This window comes from Myodes glareolus, chromosome 2 (genome assembly GCF_982192425.1).
Source record: "Myodes glareolus chromosome 2, mMyoGla1.1, whole genome shotgun sequence".
In the NCBI taxonomy this organism is placed as follows: Eukaryota; Metazoa; Chordata; class Mammalia; order Rodentia; family Cricetidae; genus Myodes; species Myodes glareolus.
In genome coordinates this window covers 102,150,886-102,173,357 of record NC_142027.1, presented here as the reverse complement: position 1 = coordinate 102,173,357, position 22,472 = coordinate 102,150,886, and the positions used below count along the sequence as shown (strand labels likewise).

At 51.3% G+C, this 22,472-nt stretch overlaps 1 protein-coding gene across 1 annotated transcript; it reads right to left on the bottom strand.

The window, feature by feature from the left end:
• Window positions 1–1,562: 1,562 nt before the first annotated feature.
• Window positions 1,563–5,185, bottom strand: Actb (actin beta). The gene is made up of 6 exons (XM_087903317.1): window positions 5,062–5,185; window positions 3,978–4,106; window positions 3,651–3,890; window positions 2,760–3,198; window positions 2,486–2,667; window positions 1,563–2,362 (listed from the first exon to the last, which is right to left on the bottom strand). The coding sequence occupies exons 2-6, from the start codon at window positions 4,098–4,100 to the stop codon at window positions 2,219–2,221; spliced, it is 1,128 nt and encodes a 375-aa protein (XP_087759443.1). The 5' UTR covers window positions 4,101–4,106; window positions 5,062–5,185; the 3' UTR covers window positions 1,563–2,218.
• Window positions 5,186–22,472: the final 17,287 nt, after the last annotated feature.

Sequence of the window (22,472 nt, the reverse complement as noted above, 5' to 3'; positions counted from 1 at the left end):
AAGGAGCATCAGCTGCTACTGGTGTGCCCATTTCTCAAATGGCGACTTGGCAACCAAGCTGCGTCCTGTTCTGTCCTGAGGGTAGTGTTTTGTCTCCCAGCTTTGTCCCCAGTCAACCCTAGATTCCATCCACACTTGTGCTGTGTGCCTTGGTCACTCTCTGCCAGGGTCTATGCGTGAGCCTCTTATTACCTTTCCTTTGGTCTCTTTTTCAAGGTCTCAGTACGCAGTTCCATCTGTCCCGGAACTTACTATGTAAACCAGGCTGACCTCAAACTCATACATCCACCTACCTCTGCTTCCAGACTACTGGAATTAAAGGTGTGCACCATCATGCCCAGCCTGTTTGGAGGAGAAAAAAAATAAATTTCATAGGTTTGGTTCTCCTGAGGTAAGTTTGTTTTAGGGTTTGGTTTAGGGACTTTTGTTTGAGGCAGTGTCTCATGTACCCCAGGCTGGCTTCAAACTCAATGTGTAACTAGGGATGGCCTCCTGCCTTCACCTCTGAAATAAGATTTATGAGATTCATTGCCTTAAGACAGGGTCTCATTATATCGCCCAAGCCGGTCTCAGGCTTGTCAGCCTCAGAGCTGGGATGACAGGTGTCTACACCTGGCAGCTGAATTTTGATGTCTACACTAGCGAGACCACATCAGAGAGAATTCTATTTCCATGCTCTTTAGTATGGCCTCTGCTCTCCAATTATCGGTCTTGAGCTTTTTAGCCTTTAAGAGCTAAACCATCTCTCCAGCCCAGAACCTTGAGACTGTGTGGGGGGCACATCTGGTTTGCCTTCTACCCTATTACCCAAGTGGTTGCTTGGTGAATGAGGGTGGTGAATGGCTAATGTATGGGTTGGTAGCAGTAGGAATAGGGTGGCAAATGGATGGGCAGATGGTTTTCCCTACAAGCGTGAACAAGTGGTCCAGGTTAAGGTCCCTCCCTGCAGCAGCACAGCCGGGAGGGCACTTCCTGAAGACTGCCCACCCCAAAGGGATCTCTTTCTAGCAACTTCAAGGGTGTTCTTTAACTCAAGGCTCTTCCCCAAGAGGAAGATACCGGGGCCTGGTGAGTCTTACCCTTGAACTTTCTGGTGTCACTCACAGCTCTAGTAAAGGAAGAGCAGCCAAGACTGCTTCAACTTCCCACTGCACAACTCAAAGGCTTCCAGCACAGAAATAGAGGCCTTAAGACATGCAGCTATAGGCAATAGAGCTGCCCTCCAGTCAGAACACTGATTCCCCCATCCCCCCTTCCCAGGTGACCTCCCTTGGCATCGGTTAAGAGTACTCTAGACAGAGCCTGCTAGAACAGGGTTGTGTTTATGATGCAGGTGCCCAGCATGACCCAAGGAGGGGCAATGGGACTCCAAATTCAGAAAGGATTGCCTTCCCAACCTCCACTCTTAAGATACATTAGGTCTGCAGAACTAGTGGTCACAGGTCATGGTCCCTATGCCCTCCCACTAAAAACTACTATGGGCAAGGCCCAGGCCACCACAGGTCCCCTTGCCCCACCCTCCCCAACTCCTCCACCAGACAAAGCCACAGAAGCACAAGCGGTGTTTGTAAGGTGTGCACTTTTATTAAACCGATCTCAAGTCAGTGTACAGGCAAGCCCTGGCTGCCTCAACACCTCAACCCACTCCCAGGGAGACCAAAGCCTTCATACATCAAGTTGGGGGGACAAAAAAAGGAGGGCCATGATGGCTGACCATTCAAAAATAAAAAAAACAAAAAAGTATTAAGGCGGAAGATTTAAAAAAATTTTTGCAGTACATAATTTACACAGAAGCAATGCTGTCACCTCCCTGGTGTGGACTCAGGGCGTGGACTCAGCCATCCTCCCCTGCGGGAATGGGCGTGGCCTTTGGGAGGGTGAGGGACTTCCTGTAGCCATATCTCATGGATACTTGGAATGACTATTAAAAAAGGTAAAAAAAAAAAAGAAAAAAAAAAGAAAAAAATGTACAATCAAAGTCCTCAGCCACATTGTAGAACTTTGGGGGATGCTTGCTCCAACCGACTGCTGTCGCCTTCACCGTTCCAGTTTTTAAATCCTGAGTCAAAAGCGCCAAAACAAAACAAACTCTTTAAAAAAAATTTAAAAAAAAAAACAAAAAACAAATAAAGCCATGCCAATGATGTCTCATTTTTTTTCTGCGCAAGTTAGGTTTTGTCAAAGAAAGGGTGTAAAACGCAGCTCAGTCACAGTCTGCCTAGAAGCATTTGCGGTGCACGATGGAGGGGCCAGACTCATCGTACTCCTGCTTGCTGATCCACATCTGTTGGAAGGTGGACAGGGAGGCCAGGATGGAGCCACCGATCCACACAGAGTATTTGCGCTCGGGAGGAGCAATGATCTGAAGAAAAAGCAAGACAGTGATGGTGAGCATTCTGGATAGCTGCCTTACCTGCAGTCAAGCTCTGCCAACCGCAGGGCCTACACCTCATCATGGGTCCAGGCTTAAGGATACTTAGCTCACCTTGATCTTCATGGTGCTAGGAGCCAGAGCAGTGATCTCCTTCTGCATCCTGTCAGCAATGCCTGGGTACATGGTGGTGCCACCAGACAGCACTGTGTTGGCATAGAGGTCTTTGCGGATGTCGACGTCACACTTCATGATGGAATTGAATGTAGTTTCGTGGATGCCAGAAGATTCCATACCTGAGGGGAAAGGGTGAGATAGTAGACTTATTATTAGTGTGGCCTCAAGAGTTGGTCACCATTAGATGAAGAAACTAGGTCAGTCAACTCACCCAGGAAGGAAGGCTGGAAAAGAGCCTCAGGGGCACGGAACCGCTCGTTGCCAATAGTGATGACCTGACCATCAGGCAGCTCATAGCTCTTCTCCAGGGAGGAAGAGGATGCAGCAGTGGCCATCTCTTGCTCGAAGTCCAGGGCAACATAGCACAGCTTCTCTTTGATGTCACGCACGATTTCCCTCTCGGCTGTGGTGGTGAAGCTGTAGCCACGCTCGGTCAGGATCTTCATGAGGTAGTCTGTCAGGTCCCGGCCAGCCAGGTCCAGACGCAGGATGGCATGAGGGAGAGCATAGCCCTCATAGATGGGCACAGTGTGGGTGACCCCGTCTCCGGAGTCCATCACAATGCCAGTGGTACGACCAGAGGCATACAGGGACAGCACGGCCTGGATGGCTACGTACATGGCTGGAGTGTTGAAGGTCTCGAACATGATCTGTAGGGAGAAACAGGGCTTTGTCAAACTACTAAAACCGCAAATAGTCCAAGAAGGTGGGACTGTCAGGACAGATTTGGAACATGCAGAGTGCAAGAACACAGATAGGTTAAGTGTGCTGGGAGTCTCAGGACAGGGGCTCCATTTAGACGTACTGTGCCATCTACTGAATACACACTCCAGGCACTGATCACCAGCCTCATTAGCTTTGCCACACGAGCCATTGTTAGTACCTACACCCACAGCACTGTAGGGTTTTAAACACCTAGTCAGAAAGGCAATCGAGAGAAAAAAAAGACCTCATCGGGAAAGAGCAGAAACTGCAAAGTTCCAAGGGAGAAGACTCAGCTCATAGAAGAGAGTCCTATGGGAGAATGGCAGAAGAAAGACAATTGAGAAAGGGCGTGGCTGAGAAGTTGGCAAAGGCGGAGGTGGCCACAGCGGCTGCTGACCTGGGTCATCTTTTCACGGTTGGCCTTGGGGTTCAGGGGGGCCTCGGTGAGCAGCACAGGGTGCTCCTCGGGGGCCACACGCAGCTCGTTGTAGAAGGTGTGGTGCCAGATCTTCTCCATGTCGTCCCAGTTGGTGACAATGCCGTGTTCAATAGGGTACTTCAGGGTCAGAATGCCTCTCTTGCTCTGGGCCTCGTCGCCCACGTAGGAGTCCTTCTGGCCCATGCCCACCATTACGCCCTGCGGAGGGGAACGGTGCTCTCAGTACGGCCACCTCCCACCTGGAAAACCCCAGCATCGCCACCCGAAAAGGGAAAGGTCACCTACCTGGTGCCTAGGGCGGCCCACGATGGAGGGGAAGACGGCCCGGGGAGCATCGTCGCCCGCGAAGCCGGCTTTGCACATGCCGGAGCCGTTGTCGACAACGAGCGCAGCGATATCGTCATCCATGGCGAACTATCGGGACACAAAAGAGGGCCGCGGTCACCGCGGGGCCACCAGGCGCAGCCGCCACTGCCCTGCCCACTTCCGGCACACCGCGGCCTCGGGCCGCCAGGGGGCGCGCGCCCAAGCTCAGGGGACAAAGGAAGCCCAGGCCGGCCGCGTTATTACCATAAAAGGCAAACGCTGGTCCGGAGGCGGCCCCACGGCAGGAAGCCAGGCCTCCGCCCCCTCCCCAAACGGGCGCAAGCCCCGCCTTCGCCCCGCCGGCGGGCCGCTGGAGCGCGCGGGAGGCGACCACACCCAGCAGGAAGCGCGAGCAGGCACCCCGGTGCCGCTGCGGCCCCGCCCCTTCCGGACAACGGCCCCGCCCTCGCCCAGCCCCGGGTGGCCGCGCTCCAAGTCTCAAACGCACGCCCAAGCTTAACTTGGAAGTGGGGGTAAGAGGAAGGGCTCCCTCCCCAGCGTGCACGCGCCCCAATACCCAGAGACATAGCGCGCAAGCGCAGTGGCATCCCAGCCCCCACCCGGCCGAGCCGGCCGCGCCGCGCCCGCCCGCCAGCCAGCCCGGCAAGCCAAATGGGCAAACCGGTTTGGACAAAGACTCCTGGACCACCAAGGCGTGATCGTAGCGTTTGGTTCCCAACACTGTGTCCCCTCAAGGTGGGCAGAGAGGGTTCAACCCCCAAGAACCGCATTAGTTCTCCTAGCGCCCACACTGCGACCCAAGTGGGTCCCCACGCCGCGTGCTCTGAGCCAGAGACGCCCCAGCGGTGTCTACATCGTGGCAATGCGGCTGCAAAGGGCCGCCACCCTGGGCGGAAAGTTGGTTCTGCAAGTGTCCGCTCCGTGGCCGGACACCACCCTCCACCCTTGCCCGGTGTCCGTCCTGAGTGTCTCCCATGACCCTGCTCCGAGGTGACTGCCCACCGGAGATCTATAGCTGGCTGGGCCTGGTGTCCCTGCTTACCTGGTGGCGGGTGTGGAGCGGCGAAGAAAGAGCTGCGAAAGGCCTGCGCTCGCGGGTGGACGCGGACTCGACAGTGGCTGCGCGTTGCGCCGCCGGGTTTTATAGGACGCCACAGCGGCCACTCGAGCCATAAAAGGCAACTTTCGGAACGGCGAGCGCTGATTGGCTCCGCGCCGCTCACTCACCGGCCTCGCCGCACAGTGCAGCATTTTTTTTTTACCCCCCCTCCCCTACTTTTGCAAAAAAAAAAAAAAAAGAGAGAGAGAGAAAGAGAGAGAGAAAGCGAGATTGAGGAAGAGGATGGAGAGTTTTGGCGATAGGTGCTGGCCCCATAGGCCGGACATGCACGAATAGCCTCCGCCTATGTGGACACTGCCCGATTCAGGGTCTCGGCTATTAGACTGCATTCTGGGGTCGGGGTCGGGGTCGGGGTCACCCACCCACCCCAGGACCCTTTGGGTGTGGATGTCACGTGAACGTTGAGTACCTCAGTGGGCAAGGGTCAGCATGGAGGCCTGGGCCATGTTTATGTGGTCTCTTGTTTGAGGGACACGCGGGGCCTGGATTGAATGGGCAGGAAGTCACTCCCCTTTAGCTAGCAATAGCCCGAAAGCCAAATCTGGAGGACTTCTGGTGGGGTTCCAATTTGCTAGGTGCGTTAGGGTACGATTTAGGAGCAGAACTGTAGTGGGAGGGTTTTGGCCACTCAGGAGACTCAGGGCCACACTCCACAGACCAGGGCAAGCCTGGTGGTCCAGTGACTGACGCTGGAGCAGGAAGATGTCTCCGGATGTCCCCTGCCCCAGACCTACAAAGGAACTGCGCTCTATAGAACAAGCAAACCTTGTCATGGAGTCAGGCACTTTTGGAGGGCTGCCTGATCACACCCAGGAAAGACTAAGCCCGGGCCGTTAGCTGGTGGCGCTGGGTGACTGCCAGGCACCGTTGGGCTGGGGCCCACCATCTATCCTCTGTTATGTGCAACCACAGCTGAACTGTGCTCCAGTCCAGCTGGAGGCTGGGGGGCTCTGGGAGTGACAGCGCTCTCAGGGAGGCGTTGGTGGTGCCTGGAGCCCCCACTCGAGAAGATTTCCCCCCTGTTCTCCTCAGCGTGGCTCTGTGTATCAAACTTCAGGCAAAAACTTAGGCACCAAGAGTGTTCTGCTCAGGAAGTTATTCAGCTGATATCTGCACACAAGGGATCGGGGTTGAAGGAGCCCTGACTTCGTTTAGAGGGACACACACTTCCCGGGAGAAGGTGACAGAAAACTGAGTTGAGGAGAGAGCGGTGCTTCAGGTGAGATGCTCTGAGCCTGTCATGGCTTTGCACATGCATGGTAGGAGCTCGCTGAGTGTAGGTGTTGAAACCAGAAAGCCTTCGTCCATATATGGACTCGAGCAGTGGCCCTGCATGGAGGCTGGACCGACTTCCTTGTGCTCCGCGGGTAGCCGCGCACTTTGACGTCGCCTAGGCCTTCGGGGTGGAAGGGTGACCCCAGCATGTCCTGGAAGCACGCCCCCAGCTTCAGAGCTACCCAAGAGATTTGACAAAAGTCTTCTGCACTCACCAGCCCTGGGTCTGAGAGAACTTTCCCAGCCTGTCCCCTCCCTGCCTCCGGGGGACGGGACTGCCCTGGCCCTGGCCCTGTGTCTCTCAATTGTTCGGGCAGGTAGCCAGCTGCCTAAGGACCTGCCAGCCCTGAAATTCACAGGTGGGGGTGGGGCATGGCGAATACCGCCGGTCAATGAAGACTGCCTGAGTGTTCCCAGAGGAGCCCTGGCGAGCTGCAGGGGAGAACATGCCACCTCCCACCGGGGTGCAGGATGAGGTGGGAACCTCTGTGTGACACCAGGCAGCTTTACTAGGAAGGAACAGACCAGATTCCCAGGCAGGCAGGACCTGTGTTGCCACTCTGTCACCCCTTGGTCCTGGGGCCAGTTAAGGGGCAGGCACTCGGGCCCCACCCGACCTCTGGAACAGTTCTGAAGTTCTGATCTATGCCACTGACTTATGGTTCTGTCTTGTCTGCAATGGCTATTTTCTAGTGTTCTCTTACACATTCTTGAGAGAGAGAGGAAGAGAAATTGATTCTCTTGGTTTGTTGGAAATTTTGTGTGTTTGTGTGTGTGTGTGTGTGGAGGGTTGTTTTTTTGACAGGGCCTAGACTGGCCTCAAATTCACTGTGTAGCCAAGTAAGCTTGAACTCCTGATCCTCCTGCCTCCACTTCCTGAGTGCTGTGATTCCAAGCATGTGCCACCATGCCCAGCTTCTCCTGTTTGTTTGTAACAAGTGTCTCCCTATATAGCCCAGGCTGTCCTCAAACTCCTGATCCTCCTGCCTCAGCTTCCTGAGGAGCTAGGAAGCCAGTCAGGGTGCCTGGCCAGGCTAGTCTTAATACTTCAGCACCATCCCCAACCCCCACAGCATCAAACAAGTCAGCCCTTTGAGGGGCTCCATCACCCCCACTTCCTCCCACGACACACACACTGAGGGGTTCTGTTCTGTCAGATGAATAAGAGGCTGCCTGGCCTGGGTGTTCTCAGGCCTGAAGGAGGGGAGGACCCTGAGAGGACCGCAGGGCAGGAGGGGGGCCTGTGCTATTGAGTTTGGGGTGTAGACAGGAGACACTGATCACAGAAAACAGGGTGGGGGTGGGGAGAAAGAGGAAGTGGAGGAAGGGAAAAGCAGAGGAAGTGAAGCTGGTCTCTGGAGAACTTTGCCCTCACAGAGAGCTGTCACTGTCAGGCAGTTACCCAGCTGGCAGTCAAAGGCTGACCCAGCCGATGCTTGACACCTGTAACTTGAGTACATTTTTTTGTCTTCAAGAGTCCCCCTGTCCTGAAAGACCTTGGGACAAAAGAATTTTTACAGTCTCATTCAAGACCTGCTCCCTGGTCCTTCACTCAGAAGCCACGTGTCACTTCTGCTGGGGACTTTGGAGCCCAACTATCCAGGAAGACCCTAAGCTACACATTTTTAGAAAAGAAATTGAGGAAGAAGGGAACTTCCTGTTACACTGGCAAGGGTTCTGTCCAAGAGGGCGGGTTCCTGGAGACAGCAGGATGTCAGTTATCAGTGAGACATTGACTAAATGAATGAGGCAGGGCCCGGAGTGTTCCAGAAAACAACCCCTTTTTTACAGACTAGGAAACTGAGGTGGGACTGATCACTGCCCAGTGCCTTGAAATCTAGTCATAGGCCTCTGTACTCAGGGCCCCTCCCTGGGTAAAGTGACCTCTGGAATGTCCCCGGGAACTGGGTCCAAAGACCGCTCTGAAGCTGAAATTCCTGGCCCCACCCCCTCCTTAGTACATATTTCTAACTCCTGGGGTTCCATGGGGGCAAGCCGAAGGCTCCTGGTCCCAAGGTACCACTGGAAGAGTCTCCTGGAAACCCGCGGGCAGGGTCCTCCCCAACCTCGCTCCGACAATTCTGAGTCCGTCAGGGATTTTTTAGAATAAGGGTATGGGGTTCCTCTAACTTGTCAGCCTTTGGGGCCAGCTTCAGGCTGCCCTTTCCAGGCCCAGAAAGGGCAAGAGATCCAGGTAACAATATGACCCAGAAAAGGAATAGCCTGGGGTCAAAGAGAGACCTTTCCTCCCAGGCAGTTGCTGAGTTACAGTGTTGCGGTACCTACTGCCTACTCTGCCGCTCCAGGAGCGGGGAGGCACCAGGTGGGGGCGGAGGGGGAGGGGGTGCTTTATCAGATCAGGCCCTGATTGGAGCAGTAGGAATAATGTAGATACTTTGAGTTGGCCCTCAAATAAGAGAATGCTTGCTGGTGCCAAGAAGGAAAGCAAAAGGTTTCTTTTTTTTTTTCTTCTCTTTTTTCTTTTTCTTTTTTTCTTTTTTTTTGAGACAGGGTTTCTCTGTAGTTTTTGGAGCCAGTCCTGGAACTAGCTCTTGTAGACCAGGCTGACCTCGAATTCACAGAGATCTGCCTGTCTCTGCTTCCCAAGTGATGGGACTAAAGGCGTGCACCACCACGCCCAGCTGCAAAAAATTTCTTTAAGGCTGGCTAGGTAGCATAGTGGGTAGAGGCACTACCTGAGTTCAATCTCTGGAACCCAAATGATGAAGGAGAGAGACTCCCTCAAGCTGTTGCCTGACCTCTGCGTCAGAACCGCACTGTGCATGCTCCCCTAGACGTAAATAAATGTAGGGTTTTCTTTTCTTTTTCTTTCTTTCTTTCTTTCTTTTCTTTTTTCCTTTTTTTTTTTTTTTGGCTAATTTTCTTTGTCTCACTGTGTAGCTCCAAGTAGAACTTGCTATGTAGACTAAGCTGGTCTCAAACTCACTGAGCTCCACCTGCCTCTGCCTCCCAAATGCTGGGACTGGGATTAAAAGTGTGTGCCACCATGCTCCGGATCTAAAGTATTTTTAAAAGATTTATTTATTACTTTTATTTATGTATATGTATGTCTGTGTTCCTGCAGGAATTTATGGGCATCATGTGAATGCAGATGCCAGACAGTTGAAAGCCACCTCATGGCTGGGTAGTGGTGGCGCACGCCTTTAATCCCAGCACTCGGAAGGCAGAGGCAGGTAGATCTCTGTAAGTTCGAGGCCAGCCTGATCTACAAGAACTAGTTCCAGGACATGCTTCAAAGCTACAGAGAAACCCTGTCTCGAAAAAACAAAAAACAAAAACAAAAACACCTCTCCGGCCTCAAAAAAAAGTTTTTTTTTTTTAAAAGGTTTTCACCAGGCAGGGTGGCACATGCCTTAATCTCAGCAAAGTAGAGGCAGGCAAAGATCTCTGTGAGTTCAAGGTAAGCTGGTTTACAGAGTCAGTTCCAGGATAGCTAGGACTATGTCCAGAGACCCTGTCTCAATCAACGCATCAATTAATCAATCAGTAAGGTTTCCTTAGGAAGGGCACATGCTGAGAGTGCTTTTTAAAACTTTGTCATTTATATTACGTTCATTCATTTGTGTGTGTGGTGTGTGTGCCACAGCGGACCTGTGAAGATCAGAAGACAGCTTGGGGAGGTGGCTCTCTCCTACCACCTAGGTCAAGAGCTGGAACCCCCTTAGCTACCTCATTAGGCTTTTTGTCTTTTTCCTTGTTTTACACAGTCTCTCATAGTCTGGACTGGCTTTGAATCCCACTGGATGACACATACATGCCTCACCATGCCCAGCTGTTGTTTTTGTTTTGAAACAGTCTCACAAAGCTGACCCGAATCAGCTGTGAAGGGAGGACAATGACCTTGAACTCACTCTCCCTTTTTTTTTTTTTTTGGAACTGTAGTTATAGGCAGTTGTGAGCCAAAGCAAGGTCTTCTAAAAGAACAGTTAAATGTTCTCACACTCAGTCTCCATAGGATTGGTTGATAAACTCTGTGTGTGTGTGTGTGTGTGTGTGTGTGTGTGTGTGTGATGCACTCCCTGAGATAAAAGAGTCAGGTCCCTCTGCATGAATTGATGGATTGCTGGGGATTGAACTCAGGCTTGGTGGCAAGCTTCTTTGTATGTGTGTGTGTGTGTGTGTGGTTTTTAGAGACAGGGTTTCTTTGTAGCTTTGGAGCCTGTCCTGGGACTAGCTCTTGTAGACCAGGCTGGCCTCGGACTCACAGAGATCCACCTGCCTCTGCCTCCGGAGTGCTGAGATTAAAGGCGTGCGCCACCACCGCCCAGCTAGTGGTGGCAAGCTTCTTTACCCACTGAGACAACTCACCGGGCCATGTTTGCTTTTCTTATTTAAAATAATTTATTCATTTATGTGCATTGGTATTTTGCCTGCATGGATGTCGGTGTGAGGGTATCGAGTCCCCTGGAACTGGAGTTACAGACAGTTATGAGCTGCCATGCAGGTGCTGGGAATTGAACCCGGGTCCTCTGGAAGAGGAATCAGTGCTCTTAGCCCCTGAGTCGTCTCTCCATCTCACGTTTGCTTTTCTCTAAGGCAAAGTCTCATACTATAGTATATCCTGGCCTCGAACTCACAGCCCAGTGTCAAGATTAGAAGCATGCTCCACTGCCCTAAACCAGGAATTGGGGAACTTCTTAGGCTTCTTGGGAGAGTTTTAAAAAATCCTTTTAAAAACTACCTTCTGTCTTAGTCCCCAAGGGCACCAGGAAAAACTGCCGCGCCCTTCTGGGGAGTTCCCAGACTTGCAAATTCAAAGTGATTTATTCAGAAACAGAAGAGAAACTTCCAGGTCTTCCTTCCCCTGTACACACACACACACACCAGTTGAGCCCTTTTGCTGTCCCAGGGTGAGCAGGACTCCAGTCCCTCCTTCCAGATGGAGAGACCACCCAGTGTTCAGTGGAAAGGCAGTCAGAGGGATGGAGGGAAGCTAGGGTATCCACTAAATCCTGGATTCAAATTAACAGCCTGCAAGGGTGTGGCCACCAGCTTGTCACCAGAAGGCTAAGGCATTCCTGGGGGCCTTGGTCTCAACAGGTTGTCCAGGTATTTAGAATGCTCAATCAGGATGATCACCAGTTCAAGGCCTGCCTAAGGTGTATAAAAAGCCTGTCTCAAAAAGAGTTAGAAGAGCTTGGTAGAGCACCTGCCTAGAATCCCCAGTGAGGGGCTGGGGTGTGGCTCAGTGGTAGAGCACCTGCCTAGAATCCCCAGTGAGGGGCTGAGGTGTGACTCAGTGGTAGAGCACCTGCCTAAAATCCCCAGTGAGGGGCTGAGGTGTGACTCAGTGGTAGAGCACCTGCCTAGAATCCCCAGTGAGGGGCTGGGGTGCGCCTCAGTGGTGAAATACCTACCTAAAATCTCAAATTGAGGTGCTGGAATGTGTAGCTCAGTAAAGTATGATCCCTAACTTACATTGGGCGCTGTGATCCAGGTGTTTAATCCTAGCACTCAGGAGGCAGAGGCAGGTGGATCTCTGTGAGTTCGAGGCTAGCCTGGTCTACAAAGTGAGTTCAAGGACAACAGCAAGGGTTGTTACACAGAGAAACCCTGTCTTGAAAAATAAAACAAAGAGTGGTCCCTAACACATCCAAAATCTTGGGTTCCATTCCCAGCCCAATAAAAAAACAATAAAATAGGTAGGTAATCTGGAATGTATAGGGAGTCACAGTCTGAAGGTCAGGCCCTTGCTGGGTCCTGTGCTCAATATGAGGGGCTTGCTCCCTTCCTGGTAGAGAGGATTTAGCCTTAACAATGTTCTGCCTAACCAGTGTGATGGTACATGCCATTAATCCCAGCACTGAGGAGGCAGAGGCAGGGGGATCTCTGTGTGTTGGAGGCCAACCTGCTCCAGGACAGTCAAAGCTACATGGTGAGACCCTGTCTCAAAAAACAAACAGACAAACCAACAAAAAAAAAACCCTGCTTGCCCGAGATTTGGGGGAGGACTCTGTTTGGAAATGCCCTTCACAAGTGGAGAACGCTGCTTGCCTGAGATTTGGGGAGGACTCTGTTTGGAAATGCCCCTCACAAGTGGAGAAGTAGAGTTTTTACCAAGGGGGATGCCAGCCTTGGAGGAAGTGGGATTGGGAGGGAGTGTTGGGCAGATGTAGGTGTGTCTGGCCACAGTTGACTCATAAACTGAGCCCCAGGGGTCAGCCTGGGCTTCAGTCCTGGCCTCCCAACCTGCTGAGTGCCTACAGGGTATTGCCTGCTACCCCTAGCTTACCACACCCCTACCCAGTCAGCTGGAATCTCCCCATTCCTTCGATGAACAAATGAGACAGTGTAGGACCAAATATGGTGGCATAGACCTATCCGTCCAGTTATCCCAGGAGCTGAGGCAGGATGATTGGGAGAACTGGAGGCTAGACATCTAAAACACAAAACAAAACAAAACTTAACTAGGCATGATGGTTCATGCCTTTAATCCTAGTACTCAGAAGGCAGAGGCAGGTGGAGCTCTGTGAGTTTGAAGCCAACCTGATCTAAAGAGCAAGTTCCAGGACAACAGCCATGGCTACATAAAAAAAACCCTGTCTCAAAAAACATATATATTCTATTAAAATAAATAAATAAGGGTGTGGAGAGATGGCAATATGGCAGTGGTTAAGAGCATTTGTTGCGCCGGGCGGTAGTGACACGCATCTCTAATCCCAGCACTTGGGAGGCAGAGGCAGGCGGATCTCTGTGAGTTCGAGGCCAGCCTGGTCTACAAGAGCTAGTTCCAGGACAGGCTCCACAGCTATAGAGAAACCCTGTCTCGAAAAACAAAAAACAAACAAACAAAAAAGTAAGTAAATAAAAAGGGCTGGCAAATTAGTCATGTTGGTTCATTCTTGTAAACCAATCACTTGGAAGAATGACACAGGAGGATTGCTCAGAGACCATGGGGGCTATGTGTTGAGCTTCAGGTCAAGCTAGGCTATAGAACCAGACACCATCTCAGAAACACAAAAGCAAGGGCTGGTTCATGGCTGGGTTGGTGGAGTGCTTGCCTAACAAGCACAAAGCTCAGGGTTCCTTCGACAACGCTACGTAAAACAGGCATGGTGGTACTCACCTGTAATCTGAGTATTTGGAAGGCAGAGACAGGAGAATTGGAGAAAAGTCACTTTCAAACACATACAGAGTTCCAGGCCAGTCTGGGCTCCATGAAGTCCTGTTTCAAATAAATGAATATGTTAACAACAGAAAGTGCGGTAGGACCAGCGAGCAGGCCCAAGCAGACAAAGATCCTGAACCAGCAGACCTGGCAGCCTGGGCTGGCTAGCCGGAAGTCACAAAAGCCGTCCTCCTCCCTCAGTGTGCTTGCCACCACAGGTCTGTGTCTGCGGCCACACACACATCACACACACTATCAATACGACTTTAAATTTAAATAGAAACATCTTTAGGACAACAGGTTCTCACTTTGTAGAAGTGACCAGCTTGGAACTCTCTGTGTAGACCAGGCCGGCCTTGAACTCATGGAGGTCTGCTTGCCTCTGTCTCCTGTGTGCTGGGATTAAAGACCTGCACCACTATGCCTGATTTAGAAAACAAAAATTTAAGATGGTGGAAAGTTTGCTCAGTGGTAGAGCACTTGCCTAGCATGTAAGGGCCCTGTGCTTAAATCCTAGTTTGAGGACAGTATGTGCTACTTGAGAGCTTCTGACCAAAAAAACCAAATACAAACAAACAAACAAAAACCCAAAGCTAGGAACTAGAGAGAAGGCTCTGATGGCTAAGGCCACTGGCTGCACTTCCAGAAGACCCAGCGCCCAACATCCACATGGCAGTTCACAATGGTCTGTCACTCCAGTTCCAGGGACTCCAACACCCTCACACAGACACACGTGCATGCAAAACACCAATGCACATAAAATTAAAGATCAATAAACTATTAAAAAAACAAAGCTGGATGGTGGTGGCCCACACCTTTAATCCCAGTACTCAGGAGACAGAGGCAGGCGGATCTTTGTGAATTTGATGCCAGCCTGCTTTGCAGAGAGAGTTCCAGGACAGCCAGGACTCCATAGAGAAACCCTGTCTCCAAAGACCAAACAAACACAAACCAGAACCAGGACAAAGAGCTGCAGCGAGGCCTCAGTGGTCAAGAGCACTCACGTGATAGCTCAAAATTGTCTGTAACTTCAGTCCTAGGGGATCCAGAACCTTCTTCTAGCCTCGGACGGTACTGGGCACACATATGATACACAGACACATATGCAGAGAAAACACCCATGAACACAGAATAAAACAAACTCCTTTAAAAAAACAAAAAGCAATAAAATAAAGTAACAACACAATCTGCCCATCACCAGAATGGACCAGAACACAATTGTCTGTGACCTAGCACAGTATCGTAGGAGGGCTTTGGGCCCTTCACAGAGCCCTGGATTTTGGGGGTGCTGCTGTTTTCGAGGCCCAGTTCAACGGGCACACAGAGGCTCTGCGAGCCCTGGCTTCCGCAGCTACAGGGCCTGAGCCTGGCCCAAGTTTGGAAACTTGATCAGCTGCAGGCAGGTCACCTTGTAACTAGGCTTTTCCCAGCCAGAAATCTCAGCCTCTTTCTGGGCTGGCCAGGAACTGGAGCCGCCTGATGGAGAACCGGCTTGGCCCAGCTATCCAGGCTCTCAGAATGTCTGGCCCCACGCCAGCTGTTGGGGATCATCATGCTACCGGTATACACTACGTCCTACTGGGGACAAGCAGTAATACACTGCTTAGTAGAGTTCAATCTTGGCTTCGGAGGGGCTTGTTGTTGTTTGCTTGCTTGTTTGTTTTGTTGTTGTTGTTTTGTTTTTTTCAAGACAGGGTTTCTCGGTATAACCTTGACTGTCCTGGAACTCACTCTGCAGACCAGGCTAGCCTCAAACTCACAGAGATCCCCCTACTTCTGCCTTCCGAGTGCTGGGATTAAAGGCATGTGCCTTTTTGAGACGGAGTCTTGTTATTCTGGTTGGTCTGGGACTCATTCGGTAGACCAGGGTGGCCTCAAACTCACAGATATGCTTGCCTCTGCCTCCCAAGTACTAGGATTAAAAAACCAATTTGCCAATTTGCACTGGGCGGTGGTGGCGCATGCCTTTAATTCTAACCCTTGGGAGGTAATGGCAAATGGATCTCTGTGAGTTTGAGGCTAGCCTGGGTCTACAAAGTGAGTTCTGGGACAGCCAGGGCTACACAGAGAAATCCTGTCTCAAAAAGACCAAAATCAAACAAAAAAAAACCAAAACATCAAAACCAACTAGCACCACTCAGCTGTGTAGCACAGGCAGGGGCCCGGAGGTACCTGAGGCTGGGGACCAGTTCATAGAGGGACCAGGCTGAAGAAATGATCCAGGCCCACTTTGGACTTGGTGGCAAACCCATTTTGCACATTGCCAGGGGCCAGAATCTTTGCCTTGATCATCCCAGAAAGCTCAGAGTAGCCGGGAAAACATCTGTTTCCTCCGTCCCTCCCACTGAAGGTCTCACAGACTAGTCCACGGTAGATCCGGTGGATCCGGTGGATCCTGGCCTTCCTCCCTAGGAGCCACCTCAGGCTTTGTGTCAAGGATTCAGCTGTGTCACCCGCTGATGTCACCAGGGTCTGGATGTCCTTGGAAAGTCACTTGTAAACTCTAGGGTTTTTTGGGGTGGGGGGGATCGTGATGTTTCATCACAGTGCCTGAAGAGTGTCCAGGAGAGGCTATTGGTGAAAGTGTGGCCCAGTTGCAGCAAGAGATCCCAGCATTTTGGTGTGCCAGTACAAGGACCCCCAAGAACAGCGGGGCTGTGGAGTGGAGCCAGCCAGAGCCTAGAGGACAAGCTGTATGTGCTGCAGAGGGCAGAGCCAAAGAAGGCATCCAAGCCCTTTGAAGGAGCCCAGGAGATCCTGAGTGAATCCCAGACACGGCACATTTATTTATGCAGTTGGAATTCGGTTTGATTCGATTGTGATGATAGCCTGGCTCTTCTCTCTCTCTTTTCCCTCGAGACAGGGTTTCTTTGTAGCTTTGGAGTCTGTCCTGGAACTAGCTCTTGTAGACCAGGCTGGCCTCGAACTCACAGAGATCCACCTGCCTCTGCCTCCTGAGTGCTGGGATTAAAGGCATGTGCCACCACTGCCCGGCTGGTTCTTCCCTTTTGAAGTAGGAAGTATTTAACTTATATTTTATTTTATCAGAACCCGCAGTTGAGAGACTTGAATTTTTAAAAGAAGTTTTGGAGTTTTGCATTTTTTGTTTGCTTGTTTTTAAGAGACTGAATTTTCTTTTTCTTTCTTTCTTTCTTCCTTCCTTTCTTTCTTTCTTCTTTCTGGTTTGTTAAGACAGGGTTCCTCTGTAGCCCTGCCTGTCCTGGAATTCACTCTGTAGACCAGACTTGCCTCAAACTCAGAGATCAGCCTGTCTCTACCTCCTAAGAGGTATATTAAAGGCATACACCACCACCAGAGATTGAATTTTTAACACATTTTAATTTTTAAGGCTCTGGAACTTTTTAAGTTTGTAAGTGTTTTATATTGTCATGTTGACAATAATGTGTGATCTTGGGGATGAACAAGAAAGGAAAGGCTGTGACTTGACGGTGCTGGCTTTGTGTGTCAGGCAGACAAGGGGTCAGTTGGGCTGGACAGCTGGACAGCTCCTATGTGAACTTAACACAAGCTAAAGTCATCTGAGAGGAGGGAGCCCCGCTGAGAAAATGCCTCCAGAACATCGTGCTGTCGGCAAGCCTGGAGGACATTTGCTTAATTAGTGGTTGATGAGGGAGGACCCAGGCCATTGTGGATGGTGCCATCCCTGAGCTGGTGGTCCTGGGCTCTATAAGAAAACCAGGGAGCAAGCCACGGTCTCTGCATCAGCTCCTGCCTCCAAGTTCCTGCCCTGCTTGAGTTCCTGTCCTGATTTCCTTCAGTGTGGATGCAGAAGCCAAACAAACCCTCTCCTCCCCACTTTGCTTTGGGTGCTGGTGTTTCATCACAGCAATAGTAAGACCAACTAAGACACTCCCATTATTGGAAGGCTCAGTGGTTAAAAGCCCTGGCTGGCTGCTCTTTCAGAGGACCCAGATGAGAGTCCCAGCACCCACGTGGCAGCTCACAACCATGTAGAACTCTAGTTCCAGGGGCTACAGTGACCTCTTTTGGCCTCCACGAGCTCTGGCACCAGGCATACATGAGGCACACGGACATCCACACAGACAAAGCACTCACACACAAAAAATACAATTTAAAAATAGTAAAAATTAATATATACTAAAAGCATAAATGTGTACTAATACAATAAAAATGATTATATAGTTAAAATAAGTAAATAAAAGCTCCTTTGTCTGTCCCTGTGTCCTCAGGAATGAGACCACACTCCTGACATGGTTAGACCCTGTCACCTGTAGGCTCCCCACATGACCAGGCAGCATCTTTTTTATTTTGTGTTTTGGTTTGAAAGGACAGCAGGAAGGAAGGAAGAAAGAAAGGAAGAAGAAAGGGAGGAAGGGAGGAAAATGGGAAGGGAAAGGAAAGACAAGCAAAAGAGGGAAGGAAGGCGGGAGGAGGAACTGATTCAGTGTGGTATCAAAAGGGGCGGGACAAGGTGAGGCTGTGTGGTGACTGGCTGGGGAGGTGTCCCTATTCAGGGTGTGACACCGTCCTGGCAGGGAGTGCGTGTGATGCAGGACGACGCACAGGGAGGAAAGAAGTGAGCTAGCATGGTACTTCCACCCCACAGTGGATGCTGGCGGCAGGGAACAGGGGCGTGTCACAGGAAGTCCTGAGCTCAGTGAGCGGCCACTGACTCACCCACAGGACTCACACACAGTTCAGACTCCAGCCTTGCTCCGCAGGGGCCCCCAGGGAAAGCCATGAAGTCTGATAGCTCAGACTGTGGGAGGGGCCAGCCCAGACTGTGTAGCTGGGAGGGAGCCTTTCTAAAGGTCTGAAGTCTTTGAGAGTGGGTTTTGTAGTCTGAATAGGAGTCCACCTAGGAGTGGGCTTGGAAGAGGGGTTGACAGAAAGGCATGTTGGGAAACTACGAGCTCCTGACACTTTAGGAAGAGTCTCGAGGGGCTTTCCCCGAGATGGAGTGGGTGCAATACTATTCTTGTGTTGGCCAACACCCATGCTGTCCATATCCATGAAGGTTGAAGGTTCAGTCAGCTGAGGGCTGGGTGGCTGTGAGGGCTTGCTGGGGAGCCCTCACAGCACTGCTCCTCGCCTTTCTAGGACACAGCTTGGGAGAGGAAGGTCAGGAGAGACATCATGCCCTTGGCGCCGTGGGATGTGCTGACCTTCATGTTGAGGTTCTGTTATCTGGCAGGGAAGTGGAGGCTCCCACATCTTTGCTCAGGACATCTTGGGCTCTAGACATCACAGGGGTAAGAGTGAGGTGTGGCTGGAGAGATGGCTCATCAGGATAGGAACACTGGTTCCAGAGAACCTGGGTTCGAGTCCCAGCACCATCGTGGCAGCTTACACGTATGTAACTCTGGTTCTAAGGGACCTAGCAGCATCTTCTGGCCTCTACAGGCACCAAGCATGCAAGTGGTGCCAGACACGCGTGAAGGCAAACATCTACCCATACAGAATATCAGAAACAAGAGGTGGGACTCCCCTGGGGTTAGACACTCCGATACAGGTGGACCCAGTGCCTCAGGAACTTAGCAGAGGGTCAGCGATGGCTCAATTGGTAGAGTGCTTGCCCTACAGTCAGTAGGCCCTGGGTTCTAGCTTCCATATCACTGTAATGTTAGCCTTGGGGAGGCAGAGAAAGGAGGATCGAAAGATCAAGGTCGAAGGTTTGAGGTTAACCTAGGCTACCTGAGACCCTGTCTCAAAAATAAAGAACTTGGTCGAAACTGGAAACCATGCTCCAGGACAGAGAAAGAAAGGAAGACCGAATGACAAGATGGCTCACTAAGTAAGAGTACCCGCCGCAAAGCCCGAGGACTTCAGCTTGAGCCCCAGAACACACAGAGCGGAAGGAGAGAACTGACTCCCGGGAGGTGTCCTCTGCCCTCCACACGTGTGCCTTGGCCTCCAGAACCCACACCCACACCCCCGCAGGATAGATTGTCACATAGGGCCACACAGCAGAATGTGCCTTGGGAACCCAGCCAGGTGATGATAAAGCACTCTAGCAGGCTGGAGACTTGCTGGTGTCCTCAAAGGCCTGGGCCAAGGGTGTTCTTTGGTCCCAGGGCTGGTCAGGCCTCTCTGCAACTGGGACTTTGCTCTTGGAGGGTAATAGGGGCCCGCTGAGAGTGCTTGAGGAGGAAAGGGGCAGGGGTAGTGGTCCGGAAGATGGGTCAACATTATAAAAGTCCCAAGGGAAAACAAAAGGAAGAACTGAGTGAACTGAGTGGAGAACCGCAGAACCCGCATGGCAGAAGAAGGGAACGCCATGTCTGCACGGCGGCCTTGCCTGCGCATGTGTGTCAGCATACGCACAGCTCATGCCTACAATAAAAACGGTGGATAAGTGCAATAAAAGACCTAAGAGGACAGGGCATTGAACTCAGCGGGAGAGCCCGGGCTTAGCACGGGAAGGCCTGGGTTTGCAAGATAAGAAAATAATAATAATAATAATGAGAAGAAAAGGATTAATAGGGTCGAAGAAATCGCAGGAACTTTGGATTTTTAAGACAATGATGGCCTGGTGGTGGTGGCGCACGCCTTTAATCCCAGCACTCGGGAGGCAGAGGCAGATGGGTCTCTGTGAGTTTGAGGCCAGCCTGGTTTACAGAGAAAGTTCCAGGACAGGCTCCATAGCTACAGAGAAACCCTGTCTTGAAAAACAAAAACAAAAACAAACAGAACAGAAAAGAAAAGGATAGGCTCCAAAGTTACAGGAAACCTTGATTTGGGGAAAAAAAATGAAAAATGATGGTTTGGAGAGATAGTTCAGCAGTTAAGAGGATTTGTTTTTATTTTTATTTTTTGGTTGTGTGTGTGTGTGTGTATACAAAAGAGGTGCCCATTTCCTGGAACTGGAGTTATAGGCAGATATGAGCAGCCATGTGGGAACTGGGAACTAAACCCAGGCCATCTGTGAGAGCAGCCATGACTCCCAAATGCTGAGCCCCAGGGTACCTTGGATTTTAGGTTTTGCGCTGGCTGGGTTGTTAGTATTCAAACCCCTGCAGTTCCCGGAAGAACCACCTGTGTATCTTATGAAGTCTTTTCACTTTTGGCATACTTTGTAATTTAGCAGGTATCCATGGAAACCTCAGAGGTAGCCGGTGCAGGGATTTTAGGGTGTGGGCACTTTGCTCCACCATGGAGGTCTGGGACCTCTCTGGAGTGATGGGTGTGGCTGTGTTCACCTGGATGAGGTGAGGAGGTTCTGAGCCTCTGTCCCTTGGCAGCTGGCCGGATACCTCTGAGGGTTGTCAAGGGCTGGGCCTGGAGGCACAAGCCTGTCATCCTGACTACGAGGGAGGCTGAGGCAGGAAGACCAAAAGTTCAGCGTTACACAATGAGTTCCAGGGCAGTCTGGGTACTTAGTGAGATTCCTGTCTCAAAATTAAGAGTAAAAAGAGGGTTGGGGTGTAGCTCAGTAGCAGAACACAGGCCTTGAATCCCCCAGTGAGGGGCTGAGGTTTGACTCAGTGGTGGGGCACCTGCCTAGACTCCCCTAGTGAGGAATTGGGGTGTGGTTTAGTAGTAGAGCACCTGCCTAGAATCCCCAGTGCAGGGCTGGGGTGTGGCTCAGTGGCGGAGCACCTGCCTAGCATTTCTCTGTTCCTGGATTCCATCCCCAAAGCTAGCTGCCAGCAAAACCTCAGAAACTTTAAGCTATTTGATTACTGCTCATTCCTGGGAGGAGCCCAGGCCATCTGCCTGGAAGCAGGGGCAAAGGCAGGAGGGAAAAGAGTGTTCAGGGGTCACCTGATGAGCTAAATTTCCTGGTTAGGCGATAGATAATCCAGAGCCAGGGGCCCCTGAGCAAAGGGTGGCCCAGGGCAGAGAGCAAAGGGTGAAGGGTTGGGACACAAGGCAGCCTCCGCCTATCATCCAAGGACTGCTGGGTGTTGCCTGCGCTGATAGTCTCCCTTCCCCGCTCCCCCTCCCCCTGCGGGTGTGCCAGGTGTGGCGCCAGCCGCCAGCTGAGCTCTCTACTTCTTGCTCCCCCCCCTCCCTACCCCAGTCACTCAGGCCCTGGGGGCTGGAAACAGATATTTGCTAAGAGTCTCAGAAAGGCCAGGCGCAGAATTTTTGTTTTGTTGTAATTTTGGCATAGTCAAAAGCTGAGGCAGTAGGATGGCTGGGGGGTAAAGTTCAGCAGGAATTACCAAGGGAGTTCCGTATCTGACAAGGGTACAGAGAACAAGTCTCAAGAAAGAAAATACTGTAATAAGTAAGATTAGTTAGCTAGGTGATGATGGTGCATGCCTTCAATCCCAGAACTCAGGAGGCAAAAGTTAAGTGGATCTCTGTGAGTTCGAGAACAGTCTGGTTTACCGACTGAGTTCCAAGATAGCCAGAGCGACACAGAGAGACCCTGTCTCAAATAAACAAAACTTAAAAAAATAAAAACAAATAAAGTTAGTTAAGTTTAGGCATGATGGCACAAGCCTGTGACCCCGCCCCCGCCCCAGCTCTGGTGATGTGGAAGTGGGTTCAGTCACTTCTGCTGCTTAACGAGTTTGAGGTCAGATGCTGGACTACCTGAGACCCTGTCTCCAAAAATAAAAAATAATAAAAAATAATAAAACAGGCGCTAGGGAGACAGCTTGGTGGGTCAGGTCCTTGCAGAACACCAGTAAGAACCTGAGTTTGGCTGTTCAGCACCTGTGACCCCAGGCCTGGAGTCAGAGAAAAGAGGAACTGGAAGGGGAGCCAGGAAGACATCAGCATCCACCTACGACACAGCAGCACAGCGCGGGCAGGATAGAAGGGAACAGCTAAAGTAGAGACATCGTGCTTCCAGTTTTCAACATCTGAGAGGCTGAAGCCAGGGGATCAGAAAAGCAACTTTGGCTCCATAGCAAAAGTTGGGGGTCAGCGTGGGCTCCAAGAGACCCTATCTCAAAACTTAAATAACAGGCCAGTGGTAGCGGCGCACGCCTTC